Source organism: Myodes glareolus, chromosome 17, assembly GCF_982192425.1.
Source record: "Myodes glareolus chromosome 17, mMyoGla1.1, whole genome shotgun sequence".
NCBI lineage: Eukaryota > Metazoa > Chordata > Mammalia > Rodentia > Cricetidae > Myodes > Myodes glareolus.
This window is the reverse complement of record NC_142042.1, coordinates 48,014,202-48,034,985: the sequence shown is the minus strand read 5'-3', so window position 1 is coordinate 48,034,985 and position 20,784 is coordinate 48,014,202. Positions and strand designations below refer to the sequence as shown.

Genomic DNA, 20,784 nt, shown 5'->3' with positions numbered 1-20,784 from the left:
TGGTACACGGACATATCGACAGACACAACACTCATACTCAAAATAACAAAATTTTAAAAATAATAAAAAAATATATGCAGCCAAGCATGGCACATAATTCCACAGAGGGAGAGAGAGTAGGGAAATGATCAGACAGCGGTGCTCTCAATTCGGGGTGACTGGGTTACACAGGACATCAGAACAAGCAGAATTATTCATAAAGAAGGCATTTACAAACAGGATCTATGTGTGTTTGCCTGCATCCATGTAAAGCAAACATATAAAGTAAGTATCACCAGTACGAACACATGGCCTTCTGGATTTCTAAGTTTATTCGTACAACTTGACATCACCAATCCAAATGACATATAACACATAACAAAATTTATTTTGTGTGTATGGGTGTGTTCTGTCTGCTCTACATGATGACAAAACGATACCATAAGAGTTACACATGTATGTGTGCATGTATGTGAAGCTTTGTTTGCCTGTGTGGACAGTTGGCAAGGTCAGAGACCAAAGTCAAGGGTCTTCTTGTCGCTCTCCACGGTACCTTTGAGACTGTCTGCCTGTGAACCCGGAGCTCACCAATTTGGTTCTGTCTGGCTGGAGGCTACAAGCGTGCTACCACACCCGGCTGATACACTGCATGGGTGCTGAGATCGGGATTCAGGCCCTCATGAACCCGCCTTATCCACTGAGACATCCCCCAGCCCAAGTTACATACTTTTGGAAAGACATTTTATGTACTTATCACCAGAAACCATAATAGTCAGCTGGAACCCCGCTGACCTACCTCACTGTCCTCTGAGACCGTAAGTGAGAATGTTCATAGGAAAAACTAAGTTATTACAGTAACAATGTCTGAGCTAAAACTCAAAACTATCTAGGGGACTGTCAATGCAGACATACTATGACTCTACTATATAGTATGAAGAAACAAGTTAATATTACAACAAAATCCCTAAACTCCAATCAAATATTTGGAATTGTAAAATATAGCAAGTTAAGCTTATGCATTTTTAGAAGATCATCAAATGACAAGAAATTTTCCTATCCTCTCTGTCACCGTGAGAGAACAGAATGACTTCATCTGTTTATAGCTGGGGTGAAGACAAGGCACATACTCAGAAGCAGGAAACAGGCCAGGGCAATTCCTCTCTGCCAGGGCTTCTTCAGTCGCTCCTGGCAGCCTGTCTAGATGCACAAAGAAACTGCTTTGAATAAATGTAAGCAGAGCAAACCAGACAGTTTATGTCAACTGTCAACTTGACAGGATCGCCTTGAGAAAAGTTTCTCAGTGTGTCTGTGAAGGGTTTCTACATGAACTGGGGTGCATTCTCCCTGAAGGGAAACAGCACCTTGTGTCTCTGTGAAGGGTTTCTACATTAACTGGGGTGCACTCTCCCTGACCGGGATCAGCACCTTATGGTGACTGTGAAGGGTTTCTACATGAACTGGGGTGCACTGTCCCTGACTGGAATCAGCACTTTTCACAGGCAGGAGTCCTGGACTGAATAAAACTGAAAGGGATCTGAATACCAGAGTCACTGCTTTCTACATCCTGAGTGTGGACAGACGGTGACCACTGTCTGCGCGGCCATGCCTTCCCTGCCCTGAGGGACTGTACCCTCAACCTGGAAGCAAAATAAACCCTCCCTTCCTCAAGTCTAGGTCGGGCATTTTGTAATCAGCAACTAACTAACACAAATATGTCAGGTATAATTCCTCTTCTGCACAAGTCTGGTATTTCGATGCCAAACTTTTTTTTTTCTCACATCTACAATAGACTTTGAAATTTAACATCTTCATCACCTCCTTAATTTTGATTTCTTACATTCAAATTATATCAGTCAAAGCAGAACAGGATTAAAACCTTGAAGCTGCACTTTAAAATGTCCAATAATACTGATTATGTCCAAATCTGACTCCTCAAAAGGTTTCTCAGGATAGATGATGATGGGAGCTGGGACTTAAGACCTCAATCCAGAAGAACTGTCCACCACCTCCTTTCATAAAGCCTAGTTCCGCCTTTTGATGTACTCTCCTCGGGCACGGACCTTTCCACCACAGTCCTGGCTCCTATAAGCCGTCTGCACCTTACTTATTAACAGGTCGAGTTCTACTTTATTTGTGGAAGAAAAAGCACTGCAAACTTACTAGGATTCACAGTTTAATTAAACTTTTTTAAGATTTATTCATTTTATGTGTGTTTTGCCTGCATGTCTGTTTGAGCATCACATGTGTGCTGGATGCCAGAGGAGGTCAGAAGAGGGCTTCAGATCCCTTAGGGTTGAAGTTATGAAGAGGTGTGAACCACCACCAGGGTGCTGGGAAAGGAACCCAGGTCCTCGGCAGCTTAATGATCACATGGCAGAAAAGCTAAGGACATAAATTGGTTTTTTTTTTTTTTGTTGTTTGTTTGTTTCCTAATCTAGTATTCCTTATTACCCAAAACTATCTTAAGAAAATAACAGTATTATTATTGCTATTTTTTGAGACAGGGTTTCATATATCCCAGATTCGTGACTCTGCGGTAAGAAAGGACGACCTTGTGTTTCTAGTCTTCCTGTTTCCACCTACTGAGTATTGAGATTACAGCTGGGTGAGTCACCATACCTGGCTTATGCGCTGCTGGGGTTCATTCAGGTTAGGCATGCAAGAGTATTCGACCAACTGAGCTACCTCCTCGGCCTCAGGAAGGAATATTAGCAATTACATTTCTCTAGCAAAACTGAATTCAATACCAAATTATATTTCACTGTTTGTGTCTGTCATGTGTATGGGCTCTGTGTATGCGCAGGGGCCCGAGGACAACTTCCATGCTGCTCCTCGGGAGCCATTCACTTTTTATTTTGAGAAGGGCTCTAACTGGCCTGGAACCTACTGAGTAGGCTGGACTGGCTACCAGTGACTTCCAGAAATCCGAGTTTCTGCCTCCACAGCAATGTGCCACTGCGCCTGGCTTTTGTTTGAGTTTTTGCTGCTGTTTTGTTTCTTCATGTGAGTTCTAGGGATTAAACTCAGGCCCACTGAAGGTAAGCAAGCGGGACCCTCCCCACCTCAGCCAGTCCCTAAATTATATCTTTTTTATTTATAGGTGTGTTTGGTGTATGTATGATATGCATGTTTGTGTGTTCAGAGGTCAATGAAGACATGGTGTGTTCTGAGATATCACTCTCAGGCTTATCCCCATGAGACAGGGTCTTTCATGGCCAGTAAGTTCCAGGGATCCACATGTCTCTACCTCATCCCAGCAACAGGGTTACACACATGGCCACTCCTGGCCTTCATGTGAGTGCTGGATCTGAACTCAGGTCCTCCTACCTAGGCAGCAAACACTCTTACCCACTGAGACATCTCCCCAGTCCTATTTTACTCTCTTTTTAAGAAATACTTGCTTTTATTTGTATTCATGTATGCCTCCCGCGCCCCCAACCCCCTGCCGTGTGTGTGTGTGTGTGTGTGTGTGTGTGTGTGCCCTCAGAGGCCAGAAGAAAGCATCAGATCCCCTGGAGCTGGATGAACTTGCAGGTGGTTGTGAGTCTGACATGGATGCTGGGAATCAAACTTGAGTCCTCTGTAAGGGCAGAAAGCGTTCTTAATTGCTGAGCCATCTCTCCAGCTTGTGGTTACTTCTTTTACTTGAATGTTGCCATCTCATTTTTTGTAATATCTAAGTACTGAAATATTTATTATTTGTGTGACAAGGACAAAGGAGGGCAGGTCCTAAAGAGATACAGAACTGAAAAGCTAGTGTAACGAATATAATGTACCCATTTTTCAGCTTCACAATCACCAGCGCAATCAACGCTTCAGCTCTACTCCTAAGCTCACTCCAGCCCCAGGTTATCCTGAAGAAAATTCCAGAATGCACATAATTTCACTAACAAATATTTAGTATGTATTGCTAAAGAGTATTTTTTAACATCATTAAGATTAAGTACTTGGAAGAATGAGGTAAGGTTACCTGAGCTCAGGAGTTTGAGACTAACCTGGGCACATAGTAAGACCCTGACTCAAAACCGAGAAAGAGAGATTATTTTATCATACCTAAAACTCTCTAAAGTCAATCAGAATTTTAGAAATGTGTTCAATTCTGTTGTTAGCATTCATGTTCCTAAACAAGTGTAAAGTATTTCCTGATGTCCCCCAGGAGGAAGCTTTTTCTGTTATCAAGGGAAACACTCCAAAGTTGCTGTCACTGAACTACAGAGATTCCTATAGACGAGGAATTCCACAGCGAAGGAACCAGATGGATAAGACATGGCGTGCTAAGTATTTACTACAGAGGTACCTAGACTGGGCCAACCTAACACAGTACATCACATCACGTCCTGAAGCTGCACCCAAGGCTACCCTCTACAGAATGCCATTAGAGCACGGACGGAGCCAGGCGTGCCCGGTATGTTTACTACTGTGACAAGTCTTTCCCTGGGGAAGTCCTATAGCAATGTGCAACCAGGTCTGACCTGTCACGGAAAAGGAAGAAAGCTAAGATCTCCCTACAGGCAGGGATCCGATCTTTTCCTCCTCATCTGCAGTTCTTATACTGTTCCACAGGGCATAGCACTCACAAGGATCAAAAGACAGATAATGTGTTCCCGGTTCATCTGATGGTTATGCTCTACAAGGTTCAACAGGCATGCATACCAAACAAACACCAAGCAACTGTGCTGCCCTGAGGCGCTAACAATCAGAGAAACAGGGGAGAGGTAAAGAAGGGCAAACAGCCCTTCCACCTAATGACAGTTTGTGCTAAGACGGCAATGTGTGCAGGTCACGATTTGAGCAAAACTAACAAGCTTAGGAAAGGCTTCTATCAGGGTCTCTGGGCTAACTCTCAGGCATGAGTAGAATGAGCTAAACCAAGGCAGTAGGACGGGGATCCAAGTCACCATGCACATGGCCAAGCAAAAACACCGAGACACCGAGCAGCACAATGGAAGCGGAAGCGTATGACACAGGCGCAAAGGCAGAAGGTGGAGCGGCTTACACTTGTGCTCATCTAGGCATCTAGGGGCCACCCGGGACTGCACGGTTAGCTCTGTTTTCATTGAGCCCCCAGTGGGTTCAATTTAAATTTAAATTTAAATTGATTTAAGGTGATTCCTGGAAGGTAAGTGTGGGTAATGTGGGGAGGAAAGAGGGAAGACGCTGGGAACCTAATCCACTTCAGGGTGGGAAAGATGCAGATGGGCAGATGAATCTACGGAACACTCAAGAGATCACGTGGCAGAGCTTCCCACAGGCCGTGAAAAGTACGAGAAGTAACCTTTCAGGTCTGAGGTCTAGATGGGAGTACTTTATAGTGAATGCTTGGCCAAGGTTGAATGCTGTCCATTCTCCTTTATTTGAAAATATTCTTGCTTTTTTGAGACAAAGTCTTACTCTGTAGCCTAAACTAGAAACCAGTATGTAGCTCAGGCTGGCTGGACTCACAGCAAAACTCCCACTTCAGTCCCGAGTGCTGAGATTACAGGTATGAGCCACCATGCCTCAACTTCAAGAAAAGAACATTTACTTACTATGTATGTATGTGTGCATGCACACACTTGCATACATGTATCACTGCATGCCAGTGAGGCTAACTCCTGAGAGTCAGCTCTTTCTCGACTTTCACGGCATACCATGGGGTTAAACTGCATACCACGGGATTAAATTGCATACCACGGTATTAAACTGCACACCACGGGATTAAACTGCATACCATGGGATTAAACTGTATACCACGGGATTAAACTGCATACCACGGGATTAAACTGTATACCACGGGATTAAACTGCATACCACGGGATTAAACTGCATACCATGGGATTAAACTGCACACCACGGGATTAAACTGCACACCACGGGATTAAACTGCACATCACGGGATTAAACTGCACACCACGGCGACTCAGGCTGCCAGTTTATGTTTCAAGTGCCTCTTCTACTGACTGATCTCAGCAGCCTGAGGGTTTTTTTTTTTTAAATTTATAATAAAAATGTCCTTAGTAGGCTGGGAGGCAGTCTGGTTAGAAAAGCGTATGCATAAGAACATGAGTTCTAGGCCTGTAAGGTGGCCCAGTGGGTGACGGTGGTTATCACCAAGCCCAGCGACCTGAGCTTCATCTCAGAATCCACACCTGTGAAAGGAGAGAACCAATTCACACAAACTGTCTTCTGACTTCCAAATGTACACTATGGCAAGCACACCCCTGTCCCCAAGACACACACACACACACACACACACACACACACAGAGAGCACATAAACAAACAAACAAATAGATGTATTTTTCAAATTAATAAACCACGAAGAGTTATAGCCTAGAACTACATTTAAATGCCAGGTGTTGTGCCACATTCTTGTAATCCCAGAGCTAGGAAGCAGAGTTAGACGGATCCCTAGGCCTGCTGATCAGCCAACCCCTTCTGGAAAGTTCCAGGCCAGTCAAAGATCCTGTCTTTAAAAAAGGTAGATGGCACCTGAAGAATGACACTGAAGCTGTCCTCTGGCCTCCACAGTCATGCAACACACATGTATGCACACACAGGAGAGAGAGAAAGAGAGAGAGGAGGGAAAGAGGGAAGGAGGGAGGAAAGAAGGGACCCTAACTTTATATAACCTTCCTTGGCACTACACCCTAACACGAGCCATCTACTTCACAGTATAAAGCTCCTATTAAACGCGGGTTAAGAAAGGGAGGACTTAGTAACAAACACCTCACATGGGAGAGTCTGAGTGCTGAGACCATTAGCTCAGCTGCAAAGCACTTGCCTGCCATACACAAGGCCGCGGATTCAATCCCCAGTAGGAGAGAAACAGACAATGATTGGAATTCTGCTCATCACTAGGAACTTCTGGTATCTTTCATCCACACATTTTGAGAAAGAATCTACTGTTACATCTGAGTAATTGTTTTATGGTTGGACCAGAACTTCTAGAATAAATGTCAAATAACAGAAATATGCTTGCTTTGCTCCTATTCTATCAGACGTTCCATTAGTATTTTATTATTAACTACTAAGCTGGCTGTTGATTGGTCACATTTAGAAAGCACCTACTCGGGCTGGAGAGATAGCTCAGAGGTTAAGAGCATTGCCTGCTTTTCCAAAGGTCCTGAGTTCAATTCCCAGCAACCACATGGTGGCTCACAACCATCTCTAATGGGGTCTGGTGCCCTCTTCTGGCTTGCAGACATACACACAGACAGAATATTGTATACATAATAAATAAATAAAAATAAATATTTAAAAAAAAAAAGAAAGCACCTACTCTGGCCTGTCTGCTCTGAAAGGCCAACTAGAAAAGACAGCTCGTCCAACCATTACCCACGACAGTCTTAAGACAGATTCCATTTTCCTATTTCTAATGCACAAGTTACAAAATATAAAGCAGCTATTTACAAGTTCTCACAGAGAATATCAATAAATTTCAGTACATATGGTCTCTACCGCCATCTTCCCACAAAGGTATACAGAAACTTACTGCCACCACAAAACTGCATGCAGAATACACAAAATTTAGTTGGTATATTTTGAGAATTTTGAAACTGAAAATTGAAATGGACAAGAACTAAATACATGTCTACATAGAGAAGAGCCACACACTCAGAGAGCAGCAGTCTTACCTGTAGCGAACATGAAAAGAATGGTCTTCCCTCATGCTTAGCAAATTTCCCTCCATCGAGTCACATTATAAGATGAGAAACGTGAAATTACTGTCTCCTGTCCAGTTCAGGTCTTTAGAGCGCAGAGGAGTTTGCAGACCGTCCGGTTAGTACATTAATGAGTCGGTTAATACATCCTAAGCTCCTGCTTCTTCTTTATTAATAATGAAAGGAGGTCAATGTCAGGCAGCTTAAAGGTGCACGTGTGTCCCAAATCCTTGCGCCTCTGGCCCTTTCAGCAACATTTCTGCAAAAGGAACACAAGGTGCTTTGCTGGAAGACCTCTTTCCAAAGATTAACCTGCAGCCACTTGAGCTGGACACGATCACACAGCTAATGCCATCGACCGCGGGTCCGGCCAGCCACTGCAGACAGAGCTGACAGTGGACGGCTGGACTGCCACCGCGGAGACTAGCAACAAGGATGTGACTCTAAGAGGTTTGCCTGAGAACTGCACTTCAAATTTAACACTGCTTGGAAGTATAATCATCTTACGGAATTATTACTAGCAATCGGGCAAAAGCAATCTATCAGATCAATACTTTAAAATAAAATCATGATACTTTGAGCTCTTAAAAAGCTGCTATAAACAAATCAAGAGTCCAACACCTATCTAAATAAGCCAACTAAACTCTATCAACCTCTTTTCAAAGATGATTCCACACTGGTAATTAAACTATGTTTGCATTCATTTGCTCTAAGCATATTTAAGTTCTTTAAAACAGTTGCATTAATATCAAGTAGGTACAAAAAGAATTTAGGAAATATACATAAAAAAAAGAAAGAATGAGAACCAAATATTTAATTAACACAACGTACAACGTGCACCCCCACCACCCTGAGACTCTCTTGGATACCCCAACTTCTCCATGCGTTCATGTCCTCTGTCAGAGGTCTCTAAATGGACTCATCATTCCCTTGCTTAACAACTTCACCTCAAGTGTGCACACAGTCCTAAGCAACACAGCTTTTCGCTTTCTACAGTTTTTGCTCAACATTATTTCTGAGATTCACTTAAATCATTGCTGCCTGTGCACATTTTTAATCTCCATTTCACTCTCCACTATATAGCAAGTGTATTTTTCAATTTTCTGTGGATAGGCATTTGTATTGTAAACATTTATACTCCTATTCTTGCTATTATTAACTAAACGAACTGCCACAAAGACTGGTATTCATAATCTGATGCACTAGTTAGGCAGCAGGGCAGATGTAGGTAGAAGAATAAACAAATAGAAGAAAAGGTTGTGTGCGAGAAGGAAGCCGAAGAGCGGCTCTAACGGCCGGAACAGGAGCACCAGAAGGAAAGCGCAGATACAATCTAAAGGACAAAGGCTGAGCAGTTTTCAAACTTAAAGGCACCAATCGGCAGACAGAAGCAGCACAAGTCCCAACACAGAGAAGGTCCACGCCCAGACACAGCCCAGAAATGAGCACATCAGATGAAACTACAGCCTTTATGGCAGAAATCAGGAAACAAATAAGCAAAGATGCAACTGTAAAGTCTTGAGTTTCAGCGTTGTCAGCAAGCCTGTACACTGAGACTGCCCAACATTTCACGACGTTTGCAAGGCGAATAGCTGCTGCCTGTTCCCTGTCCTACTGCAAGGCTGTCTCCTATTTTAAGCGCTCTTCATTTCTGCACCTTTGTCTGGGCTTTTCTTCACGCCGCCATCTACAATAAAGCCTAATTTGTCTTCCATCTAACACCCTGTAAGTGTCATCGCTACAGCACAGTCCGACTGTAAATAATGAACAAGCCTTGCTCTGTCGAGGATGCTGTTTGGGGGGGGGGGGGAGATCAGCCTTGAGAGACTGTCAAGGCTGCCTAGAGGAAATGAGCTTTTCACATAAACCACCAGCTTGGCATATAAGGAACATACAATACTGCTCTTCCTATTCCTTCTCTCGCCCAATAAAGGAAGCAATAACTTACGGGTGAAAAGATAAGTTGCAGCTATTAACCCAACAACCCTCTTCCTCTTGCCCTGCCCCCCTCAATTCCATTGTGTACTTTTCTCCCTTTTAAAAACATGACTGAATTAGTGTAGGCACTCAGAACAATCACTCCGAAGGGCAGCTAGACGACACAAGCATCTAAAATGGCAACCAGACAGTCTTCTGCTATTCACTATGACATTTGGCCTATCATTCACAAAAGAGGTGCAAGGAAAGGTATTAGAATTTGTCCTACTTAAAATTAAGGTGTGTTTAAATATCTTCCTCTATGAGATAATCGAATTCCAACTTTTACTAAAATATGAGCGCCATACTGTAAAAATATAAGATGTTTACATGTTTAATTAGCAAACATATACATATGAAGTTGCAAAAAGACCTTATCCGGGGCAGGAGAGATGGCTCAGCGGTTAAGAGCACTGACTGCTCTTCCCGAGGACCCAGGCTCAATTCCCAGCACCCACATGGTAGCTCACAACTGTCTGAAAATCCAGTTCCAGGGGATCTGACACCTTCACATCAATGCACATAAAATAAAGTTAAATAAACCATAAAGAAATTTAAAAAAAAAAGACCTTCTCCGATAAAAACTGTGAACAAAAACTACATCAATTGATTCAGTGACTGGTGAACTGATTTGGTTTTTTGCTTGTTTTTTCCACTCTAGGAACTCATGTAGCCCAGGTTAGCATATTCCTGATTCTCCTGCTTCCAATTCCAAAGTCCCGGGAGTAAAGGTAGGTATGCCCCACCACATAGAACTCCAAAGGAAACTGTCAACATGGTTTTAGTATTCTCAAATTTATTCCCCCAAAATTTACTCTCTGCAACAATGGGGTAGCATTTTATTCTCTCTTCTCTTTCAACACAGGTCCTCAACATGCCACACAAGTGTTCCTGCATCTGACGTTTTAAAACTGCTCATTGGGCAGACAAGCGATTCTTGACTCAAGATTCCCCGCTTAACTAACTTTGTAACAATGCGCTCACTCTGTTCCGCATGGCTAACAAATGGTAACTTTGCAACAATGTGCTCACTCTGTTCCGTACTGCACAGCTAACAAATGGTTCATGTCCAGCACATTTGTGTGTATGCATATTTATATACAGAAATACTAGTAGGATATGTATGTTATAAATACATATATAGAGCAACATTAATTACATTCACATTATTAAATTGTTCATTAGAGTAAGTTTTTTGTCTTTTTGTTGTTGCTGTTTTTCAAGACAGGGTTTCCCTACGTAGCTTTTGAGTCTGTCGTGGAACTTTCTCTGTAGACCAGGCTGGCCTCAAACTCACAAACTCACCTGCCTCTGCCTCTCGAGTGCTGGGATTAAAGGCTTGCACCACCATGGCCCGGCTAGACTGATTTTAGTGACAGAAACTGCAAATGAAAATGAGAGCTCAGAGAGACCAGTGAGAAGTGGTCAAGTTTGTCTCGACTTCCAGTAAGACCACAGCTAATAATTTGCAAGATGCATTTATTCCCCAACGCATCTCCCAACAACGCTCCAAAAACCAAGGTCGGCAGCGGTGGTGGCAGGGGTAGCATTCTTGTGTCTGACCATAAAGAAATAAAGACAACGTAGTATTTCCCCATATCCCAGAACTGGCCGAAGCACACAGGAAGAAGTGGCATAGAACTCTTGGATTAGAAAGTCACACAGGAAAACTCCCTAGTGGACTTCAGGTATTGTCTACGGCGCAACGAGTGCAGACTGGAAATCCTGCCCCAGGTTCACTCCACTGACAGAGAGCTCTCAAACTACACCATGGGGAAGAGGAGCACATAGCTACATTTTCCACTTCTACGAATTTATCTAAAGTATTTGCTACTGACTCCAACTTAGATGACAGTAACTTTTAATCTGTTTCTCTGAAAGGTCTACATAAATGCAACTGGAAAGATGGCCTGCTGGTTACCAGCACCTGTTGCTCTTGCAGAGGACCCGGGTTCCATTCCCAGGACCCTCATGGCTCAAAACCACCTGCAGCTCCAGTTCCAAAGTATCTGATGGCTTCTTCTGGTTTCTGCAGGTACCAGACATGCCTGCAGTGCACATACCTACATGCAAACAAAACACTCATGGACATACGTAAATCTAAAACAAGATGTACACAGATTGGCAACACTCACCAGGTAAGCTATCTTTCTTCCCTCCACCCCAGGTCATCTAAACTCTTTACATCTTTTGGATCCTATTAGTTCTCTCTAAGGTACAATGAATATGCAAATTCCTTAAATCTACTTAGTTATAATATTTCATGTTAAATACAGCAGCCTTTCATCAACATGAGCAGGAATAAGAAAGAAGACACAAGAACAACTCAAAGCAAGGCCCTGTTATATTAGAATTCAGAGTGCAGGTGCTAGTAACGCAGGCACTATGGTGGTAACTATGGTAACTACGGAGAAAGTAAAGCAGGATGCCAAAACAGCCACCTCTAGAGAAACCCTATCCTAGGTAAACTGGTTATTTTGAGTCTAATTATGTGCCTGTAAGTGGAGTCTAATTCCACTCCCAGACCTCGGTGCTGAGGACTGAGTCTGCAGCCTAAGGCAGGCTAAGTAAGTGCTCTGTAAGTGCTAAGTGGAGCTACATCCTCAGCTCCTCAACGTCTACTTCTACTCCAACTCTATTCCAAAGGTAAGTGGAAACCAGCTAGCAAGTATAAGGAATAAAACACACGAAATTAAGAGGACAGTAAGTGTAGGAAGTTGATTTGTCCCCCCCCCCCACACACACACGGCTAGAGAAAAGGCTCAGCACTTATGAACCTATACTGTTCTTGCGGAAATGATACAAGTATGAGTCCCAGCATGCACATAGGGGCTTACAACCACTTATAACTCTGGCTCTAGGACAGTGGTGCTCAACCTTCCTGCTGCTGCAACCCTTTAACACAGCTCCTCCTGTTGTGGTGAACCCGACCATAATAAAGTTAATTTTGTTGCTACTTCATAACTGTAATTTAGCTACTGTGACAAATTGTAATGTAAGTATCTGTGTTTTCTGATGATCTTAGGTGACCCACATGAAAAGGGGTCACAACCCACAGGTTGAGAACCACAGCTGTAGGAGATCTGAAACCTGACCTCTAAGAGCACCTGTAGTCACACGCACACATGATTAAAAACGAAATAAATCTTAAACTCTCTGAATTAAAAAAACTGTAAAACAAAAGAATGGGTTGTTAATATAGGGGAACATAAGAAGGATATTTGCCGGGGCTGGAGAAATGGCTCAGAGGTTAAGATCACTGGCTGCTCTTCCAGAGTTTCTGAGTTCAATTCCCAGCAATTACATGGTGGCTCACAAACCATCTGTAATGAGATCTGGTGTCCTCTTCTGGCAGAACAATGTATACATAGAAGAAGAAAGAAGAAGGGAGAAGAGGAGGAGAAGGAGGAGGAGAGCCAAGGCAATAGTTAGAGATTCCAAATGAACACACCAGACAAAAGAATATCTGAAGTTAATTCATTTAATCTTATCCAACAGGCCAAAAAGCATTGGAATTAATTCAAATGCATCTAAAATTAATTCATATTAGTCATGATAAAGAATACATGAAAGTAAGACCATAATCCCAAACTATTTTTAATGATTTACTTTTATCATTTTTACTTATGCATGTGTGTGAGTGTGCACAGTTGCTGTCAGAGGCCAGAAAAGGGCATTAGATCCCCTGGCACAGGCTGGATACAGGTTGTTGTGAACCAGCCAATGTGGGTGACAGGAGCTGAACTCTGGTCCTCTGGAAGAAGAGCAAACACTCTTAACTGCTGAGTCACCTCTCCACCCTCCTCAAACACTTTTTATTCTTGGATATCTCAAGGGCCCTAGAACCACTCCACTTTGATACTAAGGGATAACTGTATAACCTTCTTTTCTTGGTCGGACAAACATTTCTATTTTTTCCATCATATAAAGTTAAAAGGAATCCAGCTGCCTGAACTGCCAAAACCCACACATAAAATTTCAAAGTAAAGGGACACAGAACACCTGCAATCTAACAGAAAGAGGTCTAAGCATGTCAAGCCTTTTCACCCAAGCACTATCACCAGTGGGAAGGAGGCCCGTGTCGGAGTCAAACGCCGCATGTGAGGTCGAGTTTCCTAGCATCTCTACAAAGCACTACAGATGTAATTTTCTGCATGGCACCATTTTAGCATCCTAGGGTTTGGCAGCACTTAGGTCAGAAAAAAGTTAAAGACCCACCTGGGACAATAAAGCTCCACTTTTGTATCATACATGGAGTCAACCTAAATTATTCTGACAAAGAATAATCAAAAGCTGCTGTCTTTTGACTACAATCTTTAGCCATTGTAACAATTTAATTGAGGGTGAACTATTTACTTAAAATCCTCAATGCCAAAGGAAGGTTGTTTTAGCAAGATTGCTAGTCTTCGTCATTTTTTTCTCTGACACAGTAGTTACTGAATTAAAAATCCTGCACCAAAAGATTGGTGTTTATTTTTATGTGTAAATGTCATATGGTTGTGTGCACATATGAATGCAGAATTGTGTACTCTCACATGCATGTGTAAAGGCCACAGGTCATGATGGATTATCTTCCTCTGTTGTTCTCCATTTTAAATTTTTGAGACAGGGTCTCTCACTGAACGTCAATCCTGCCAACTCAGCGAGACTGGTTTACTGGGCAAACCCCCATGACCTGCCCCACAGTGCAGATTATGGACACACAGCCCCACAACCCTATTTTGTTTTGTTTATTTGCAGCAGAGGGGGGAGCAGGGGGAGGGAATTGAGACAGGATTTTCTGTCACCCAGGCTACCCTTGAACCCCGATCTTCTTCCCTCCTACTCCCATGGGACTGGAGCACAGGCGTGTGTCACCAGGATTTGTTTCCAACACGACTACTGACAAATATTTAAAGTTACAGTGTGTTAGGGCTGGGGGTTGTTAGTTCAGTAAAAGAACACCCAGCCACCACTCATGATAAATTGTGTCTGATTCTCAGCACTGACTGTGGGATCAAAGACTATGAAACATGTTCAAATAAAAGAAAAAGGCTTTATACTAAATATGTTCATGACAGCAAAACTAATACTTTCCCATTAGTTGGTTTTATTTCTCATCATATTGAACTCCAGAATTTTTCATTTCTACCAAAACTATTTCAAATGGACATTATCTTTTAACTCCATTGGAGAGGGAAGTTTCTGTCCTGCCCGGTCCTGTAGCCATCAGTCCCCCCCCCCCAAAAAAAGGCTAATATTAATTATAAACTGTTTGGCCTATTAGCTCAGGCTTATTATTAACTAGGTCTTACAACTTAAATTAACCCATAATTCTTGTCTATGTTTGACTGTGTGGCTTGGTATCTTTTCTCAGTGCAGCATTCTCATCTTGCTTCCTCTGTGTCTGGCTTGTGACTGACTCTCTGCCTTTCCTCTTTCTAAAATTCTTAGTCTAGTTACCTGACTACACTTCCTGCCTGGCTACTGGCCAACCAGTGTTTTATTAAACTAATATGAGTGATAAATCTTTACAGTGTACAAGAGCACTCCATCAGTAAAATTAACAAACTTTCAAAGTATTGGGGATTTGTTTATTTTGTTGTTGTTGTTTTCTGAGACAGGGTCTTTCTATGTAGCTCTGGTTGTCCTGGAACTTGCTGTGTAGATGAAGCTGGCCTTGAACTCAGAGATCTGCCTGCCTCTGCCTCCTAAGCGCTAGGAATAAAGGAATGTGTCACTGCATCCAGCACTTTCAATGAGTTGTAATGGCTTGAACAAAAATGATCTCTAGATAATTATGATTCATACTTAAATTGGATACACTGATGTAAAAGTCAGCTGTAGAGAAAATGAGAATGGAAATAAAGGCCATTTATTAAAAGGGAAGACATTCGAGGCTGGTCGGTGGTGGCACACACCTTTAATCCCAGCACTTGGGAGGCAGAGGTAGGCAGATCTCTGTGAGTTTGAGGCCAGCCTGATCTGGTCTACATAGTGAGTTTCAGAACAGACAGGGCTACACAGAGAAACTCTGTCTCAGAAAAAAAGAAAGAAAGAAACAGAGAGAGAGAGAGAGAGAGAGAGAGAGAGAGAGGATGAAAGAATGAAAGGAAGAATGAAAGGAAGAAAGAAAGGAAGAAAGAAAGGAAGAAAGAAAGAAAGAAAGAAAGAAAGGGCATTTGTGTAAATGGGAGTGGGCTTGAGAGCTAGAAAAAGAAAGGCATACATTCAAAAGTACCTTGCTGCATTGAGTCCTGGTCCTTCACAGGTATTTACATAACATCATCAGAAAATTCAGTAACATTTTAGACATTCTAAACTTTTTTAAAAGATCTATTATTATGTATACAGTGTTCTGCCTGCACCAGATCTCATTATAGATGGTTGTGAGCCACCATGTGGTTTAAGGAACTGAACTCAGGACCTCTGGAAGAGCAGTTAGTGTTCTTAACCTCTGAGTCATCTCTCCAACCTAAACACAATTTCTAAAAAGAAAAAAAAAGAACATATATGTTTATGTCATCAACTTTTCCTATCTAGTTTTTTGTTAGTATAAATAAAGGTGTTAAAATTTTACCTTTTTAGAGATCACACAAATTACTGAACAAACATTATATAATTAAGAGCTCAAGAAATAAATGTAAAATAGTCTCATGACACTGCTACAGAGAAAGAGGCAACAATTATAGTCAACGGTGGAAGGCATACAACTGAGAAAAACCTTAAAAACATGACCCACAGCCATGGATGACCACAGAAATTCTCTCACCCGTGACCTTCCTTTTCAGTTCAATACCTACAGTCAATGGCAGTCTGAAACTATTAAGTGCTAAATTCCAGAAAGCACATAACTCATAAGGCTTTACATATGAGCCATTCTGAGACGCAAGATGAAATTCACTAGCTCTACCAAGAAAGCAAATCATCGCTGTGTCCACTGTATCCACGCTGTGTGTTACCACCCCGCCAGTCATTTACCAGCAACTATCCTGACCAGTAAAGGTCACAGTATTGCAGTCTTATTCACGTGATCTTTATTGTACTTATTAATGGCTTCAAAGCACGAGAGCAGAGACGCTTACGACTTTGTTACAATACACTGCTACAACTGCTGTTTATTATTAGTTATTAATTACTTCAACTATTGATCATAAATTGTTACATGTATGTTTATACAGGAAAAGGCTGGTGGGGCATTACTCAAGATTTCAAGACTGGGGGTCCTAAAGGTATCCCCAGTGGATCCAACAGGCTACTGGACCAATGCTGGTCAGCTGTCAACTTTTCTCCATCAGCACATATCCATAACAATTTACAAACTGAACAGCAAGGTGGATGAGAACTGGTCCTTCCTCAGTCAACAGCACTAGATCAGTCCTCTTACAAAGGCAACTTCAGCTTCAGATATATTTTAGAGCAAAAATGAATCCTAAATGCAAAACATTACACTCAACAAAAGGGCCCCAGAAAGTCTGAGTTTAGAATTTTTTGTAGGAAAATATATATAAATCATGATCTTGTATGTAAAACAAGTTATTTATCTTCTATGGAAGGAAATGTTTCTATTCAGTTTAAATGTATAAGGTTATATGAGAAGAATTCTAATTAAAAAGGACCCCCCCCCCAAAAAAAAACCCTCTGTGGAAGCAAGGAAATTTGTAGTCCAGACCCTGGAGGATGTTAGAACTTATTAGGTAAACAGAAGCAAGGCATTCTATTTAAGGGAAGCTCCTCGAGCAAAAGCAAAGCACACTGTCATGAGTGAGATTCTCAGAAGGTAGGACAGGACCAAATTATGAGACTTCACTAACTGGCTGACACACGTATTTGGCAGTGTATTTCTGCAATGGGGAACCTCATAGGGTTTTTGTTTCTGTTTTTCAACAACAACAACAACAAAATAGCAAAATTCGATGTCAGGGAGAGAAACCAATAGCATTGTATGGAGTAGGATGAGAAGAAAGAGGAAAAAAAAGACTACAAAACCTGAATCAGAAGTCTCTCTGGTCATCTCAGAACACCAACTACATTATCTGTGCATAACAGATGTCCAACCATCTTCCTTGGATTTCTTGTCTGAGAAGATGACAAAAACTAGGAGGCAGCAAAGAATTCACTAATGCTGGGATAGGGGGTGCAGCTCAGAGCAAGTGGAAGCAAGAACCGGGGTTCAACCCCCAGCATTTTGAAAGACAAGAAAGAATTCTGTAACAATGCATAAACAAGAGTTAAATACATTCCTCCGTTACAGTGAAGACTATAGTTATATTCATGAAAAAATTAAAATTTTACTTAAGTTTTTAGAAAGGTCAAAAGCAATGGGAAGTGTAACCTGATTTAGAAGGCTATAAAAGCAAGCAATAGTTAGGAGGGTAGAAATATTCCTTCACACTTCACAACAAAACACGGAACTTAGAGGCGGTTTTAATTAGAATAATGTGCCACAAGTGGGAGGGAGACGTGGGGATTTAAATGCATTACACACAGCTGGCGCTTTCAGACGGGGCAGCAGCTTCAATCCTGCCAGTAACTTATTAATTACACAATCTTAAAATAAATACCCACAGTCTGGTGGTTTTTTTTTTTTGGTAAATCTTGGAATAGTTTATGGATAAGAAAAGGCGAAGGCTGGGAATATGGCTCAGTTTTGCTTAGCACACGCCTGCCCTGGGTTTGACTCTAAGTATGAAGGGTTGCTTCACAGCACCGGTCAAGGTCAAACTCGGTGAGACCCTGTCTCAAAATGAGAGAGAGAAAGAGAAAGAAGGGGAAGAAGGGGGGGGGAGGGAGGGAAAAAAAAGTAAGTCAGTAATTTTGCCACAGGTGTAATTTGTGTACAGCTGTAATCCAGCTACTGGGGAGGCTGAGACAGGAGGATTCCAAGTTGCAGGACAACCCTGGAAACCTAGCAACATTATCTTAAATAAATTAACAAGCTGGGAAGTACTTGAGTGACAGAACTCTTGTCTGGTGTTCACGTGGCTCAGGGCTCAAACTCAAGCATAGAGGCAGAGGGAGCCACATTCAAAACGACTCTATTCCATTCCTTTTCATAATTAGCCTCGTATTAAATCTCAAATTTACAAGAAAACACATTTGTAATAGTGTATGAGCTGACTTAATAAAAATTCAGTTTTGTGGGGGGGGGGGACATACTTCCACAATATCCCACATTTTCTGAGTTCACAGCCAGTCCAATTCTTGAACTATAAGTTAGAAGTAGCTTGTAAGAGGGACCTATGAATGCCTTGTAGGAACAGTCAGGCATCTCTGAGCCCCCACCCTCCTCACGCAGTCAAACGACAGCGATCTTCGCTTTTGTACTTCAGGATAACGAGCGGCGCTCTAGCATGTAGAAACCCCACACAAAAGTGTTCGTTCTTCTTCATCCAAAGCAATCACGATGATTACTAACATGCCGGGAAATTTTCAGTGTAACCTTCCAAAGCAGCAGCCTGAAACTTCAGCTCCGTTGTTAACAGGCACTTTCAGAACAAACCACTCGAATCAATACGCGCCCCCGAAAGTCAAGAACGTACCTCTTCTAATCCTACAGTACTGTTAAATTATGCATTGAGGCAAATAAAAATTTCCACCCTTACTCGTTTCAACAGAGCTCAAATGATATTAGTAAAAATTACTTAACTGTTTACCATTAAAATACAAGGAAACTGAGTTGTCCACTTTTCATTTGAAGATAAGTTTACAGATTTCAGGGAAAGGTCTCGCAACATTTTACACCTGATTTAAAATTGTTAGCAAGGCTCTATCAAGTTCACCTGCCAGTAGAAAACAGACAGGTTGAGTTCCAAAAGTTCACGAGTTTAAATATGATTTGAAAAAAAAAACTGTCTGGTTTGGGGAGCAGGGGCCGGCGACGCGCCTCGGATTCGATCCCACCGGGATAAGGCTTTGTACCCACTGTCTGTTACACTCGGAAAACGCGTGAAGTCGCTGCATCCCAGCAAACATTTGCAAGATCTGCAGAAACCTCTCCCCATTCTCCCCTCATTTAGAGGAAACCAGTCAAGCGCTGGTGCGGGTGCGAAGTCCCCCGCCGAGCCCTGAGGTCCCGATGTCACCCGAGCCGGTGGAGCTCAGGTGGCCCGAGACCCCGCCACACGCCCCCCGCCTCCACGCCCATCTCGGTCGCCCCCTCAGGCTCCGCTCACCTCCCTCCGGGCAGCGGCTCCGGGGAACGCGATGCCGCTGCAGGGCTGAGTGCCTCTGGCCGCAGACCGGGGACCACGGCGCTTCCCCCGGGCGGGTCCCCGCGGCGACGCCGAGCCAAGCAGGGGCACCGCGGGAGGCCGGCGCGCGCCCCCGGCGCCCGCCCCCGGCAGGTCACGTGGGCCAGAGCTTCGGACGCCCCCCTGGCCTCTCCGGGCGTCCCACCGCCAGCCAGCAGCCCTCAGCGCCTGTGCTCCTCTGCGCCTGCGCCGAGCTCCAGGCTCTCCCATTCAAACCGACAACGCCCCGCGTCTTTTGGACCGGCCAATGGCGACGGCGGGGCGGGGCTAGGCGAGCGGGGGCGGGGCTAAGTGAGTTGGGGTTCCCTCCACCTAAAGACCTGCGAGCTTGTCTCTCTCTCTGTGGGCCTTGGTCCTCTTAATGCTTCTGACCGATCCTCCGCCACCAACTGGAAGTTTATTGTTCTCGAATTTCTCCTTCAGACGCCGAAAAGTGAAGCAATAACATCAGAGTTCAGGCCGGGTCTAGTTCAGACTTCGAACGCTGGAACCCCGCGGCCAGTGCCTCTTGCCCTGCAGGCTCAGTCCCGCCCAGGGAAAGTCTTCCAAGAGGCAGATGTGAGAAAGAAAGAGGCCTGTGTGAAAGGAACAGAGGGTCCGGTGTGAACGTCTGAACAAGGAGCCTCAGTTCTTGAGGCTGTGTCACAATCCTGGCGTTTCCAGCTGTTCGAAAAGCAAACTTCTTTTGAAGGCAGGATCGCTGGTTCCCAGGGGAAACAGAGTGGCTAGCTGAATCAACTTCGGCAGCTACATCGCCATTCTATTCACGCCTGCAAGTCAAGTTCACCAGAAAATAGATCTTACTTTGCTCTCTGGTGTGAAGCTGATGACTTTAGCTACGTTATATAGCCATTAGTTATTTTTCCGCTGGGATGAAGTTTTAATGTTTTACTGGGTTAGACAGGTGTTAGAGAAATCCTAATTTCAGTATCTCTCTGGTGATGGTCATGAGCA

General features: G+C 43.2%; 1 protein-coding gene and 1 long non-coding RNA gene across 3 annotated transcripts in view; one reads left to right on the top strand and one right to left on the bottom strand.

Moving 5' to 3' along the window:
• Positions 1–19,984, bottom strand: part of Gpsm2 (G protein signaling modulator 2) — a 45,105-nt gene extending 25,121 nt beyond the window's left edge. Inside the window, exons 1-2 of one of the 2 annotated variants that reach the window (XM_048443525.3) lie at positions 19,753–19,984; positions 7,595–7,880 (exon numbers count right to left, since the gene is read on the bottom strand). In XM_048443525.3, coding sequence (XP_048299482.1) covers positions 7,595–7,650 — 56 coding nt within the window. In that variant the 5' untranslated portion in view covers positions 7,651–7,880; positions 19,753–19,984. The remainder of the gene's footprint in view (positions 1–7,594; positions 7,881–19,752) is intronic. The other variant, XM_048443527.3, reaches the window with a different exon arrangement.
• Positions 9,082–10,898, top strand: LOC125406491 (uncharacterized). Its single transcript, XR_007233923.3, has 3 exons — positions 9,082–9,346; positions 10,260–10,329; positions 10,464–10,898. It is a non-coding gene; the product is annotated as an uncharacterized LOC125406491 (long non-coding RNA).
• Positions 19,985–20,784: the final 800 nt, after the last annotated feature.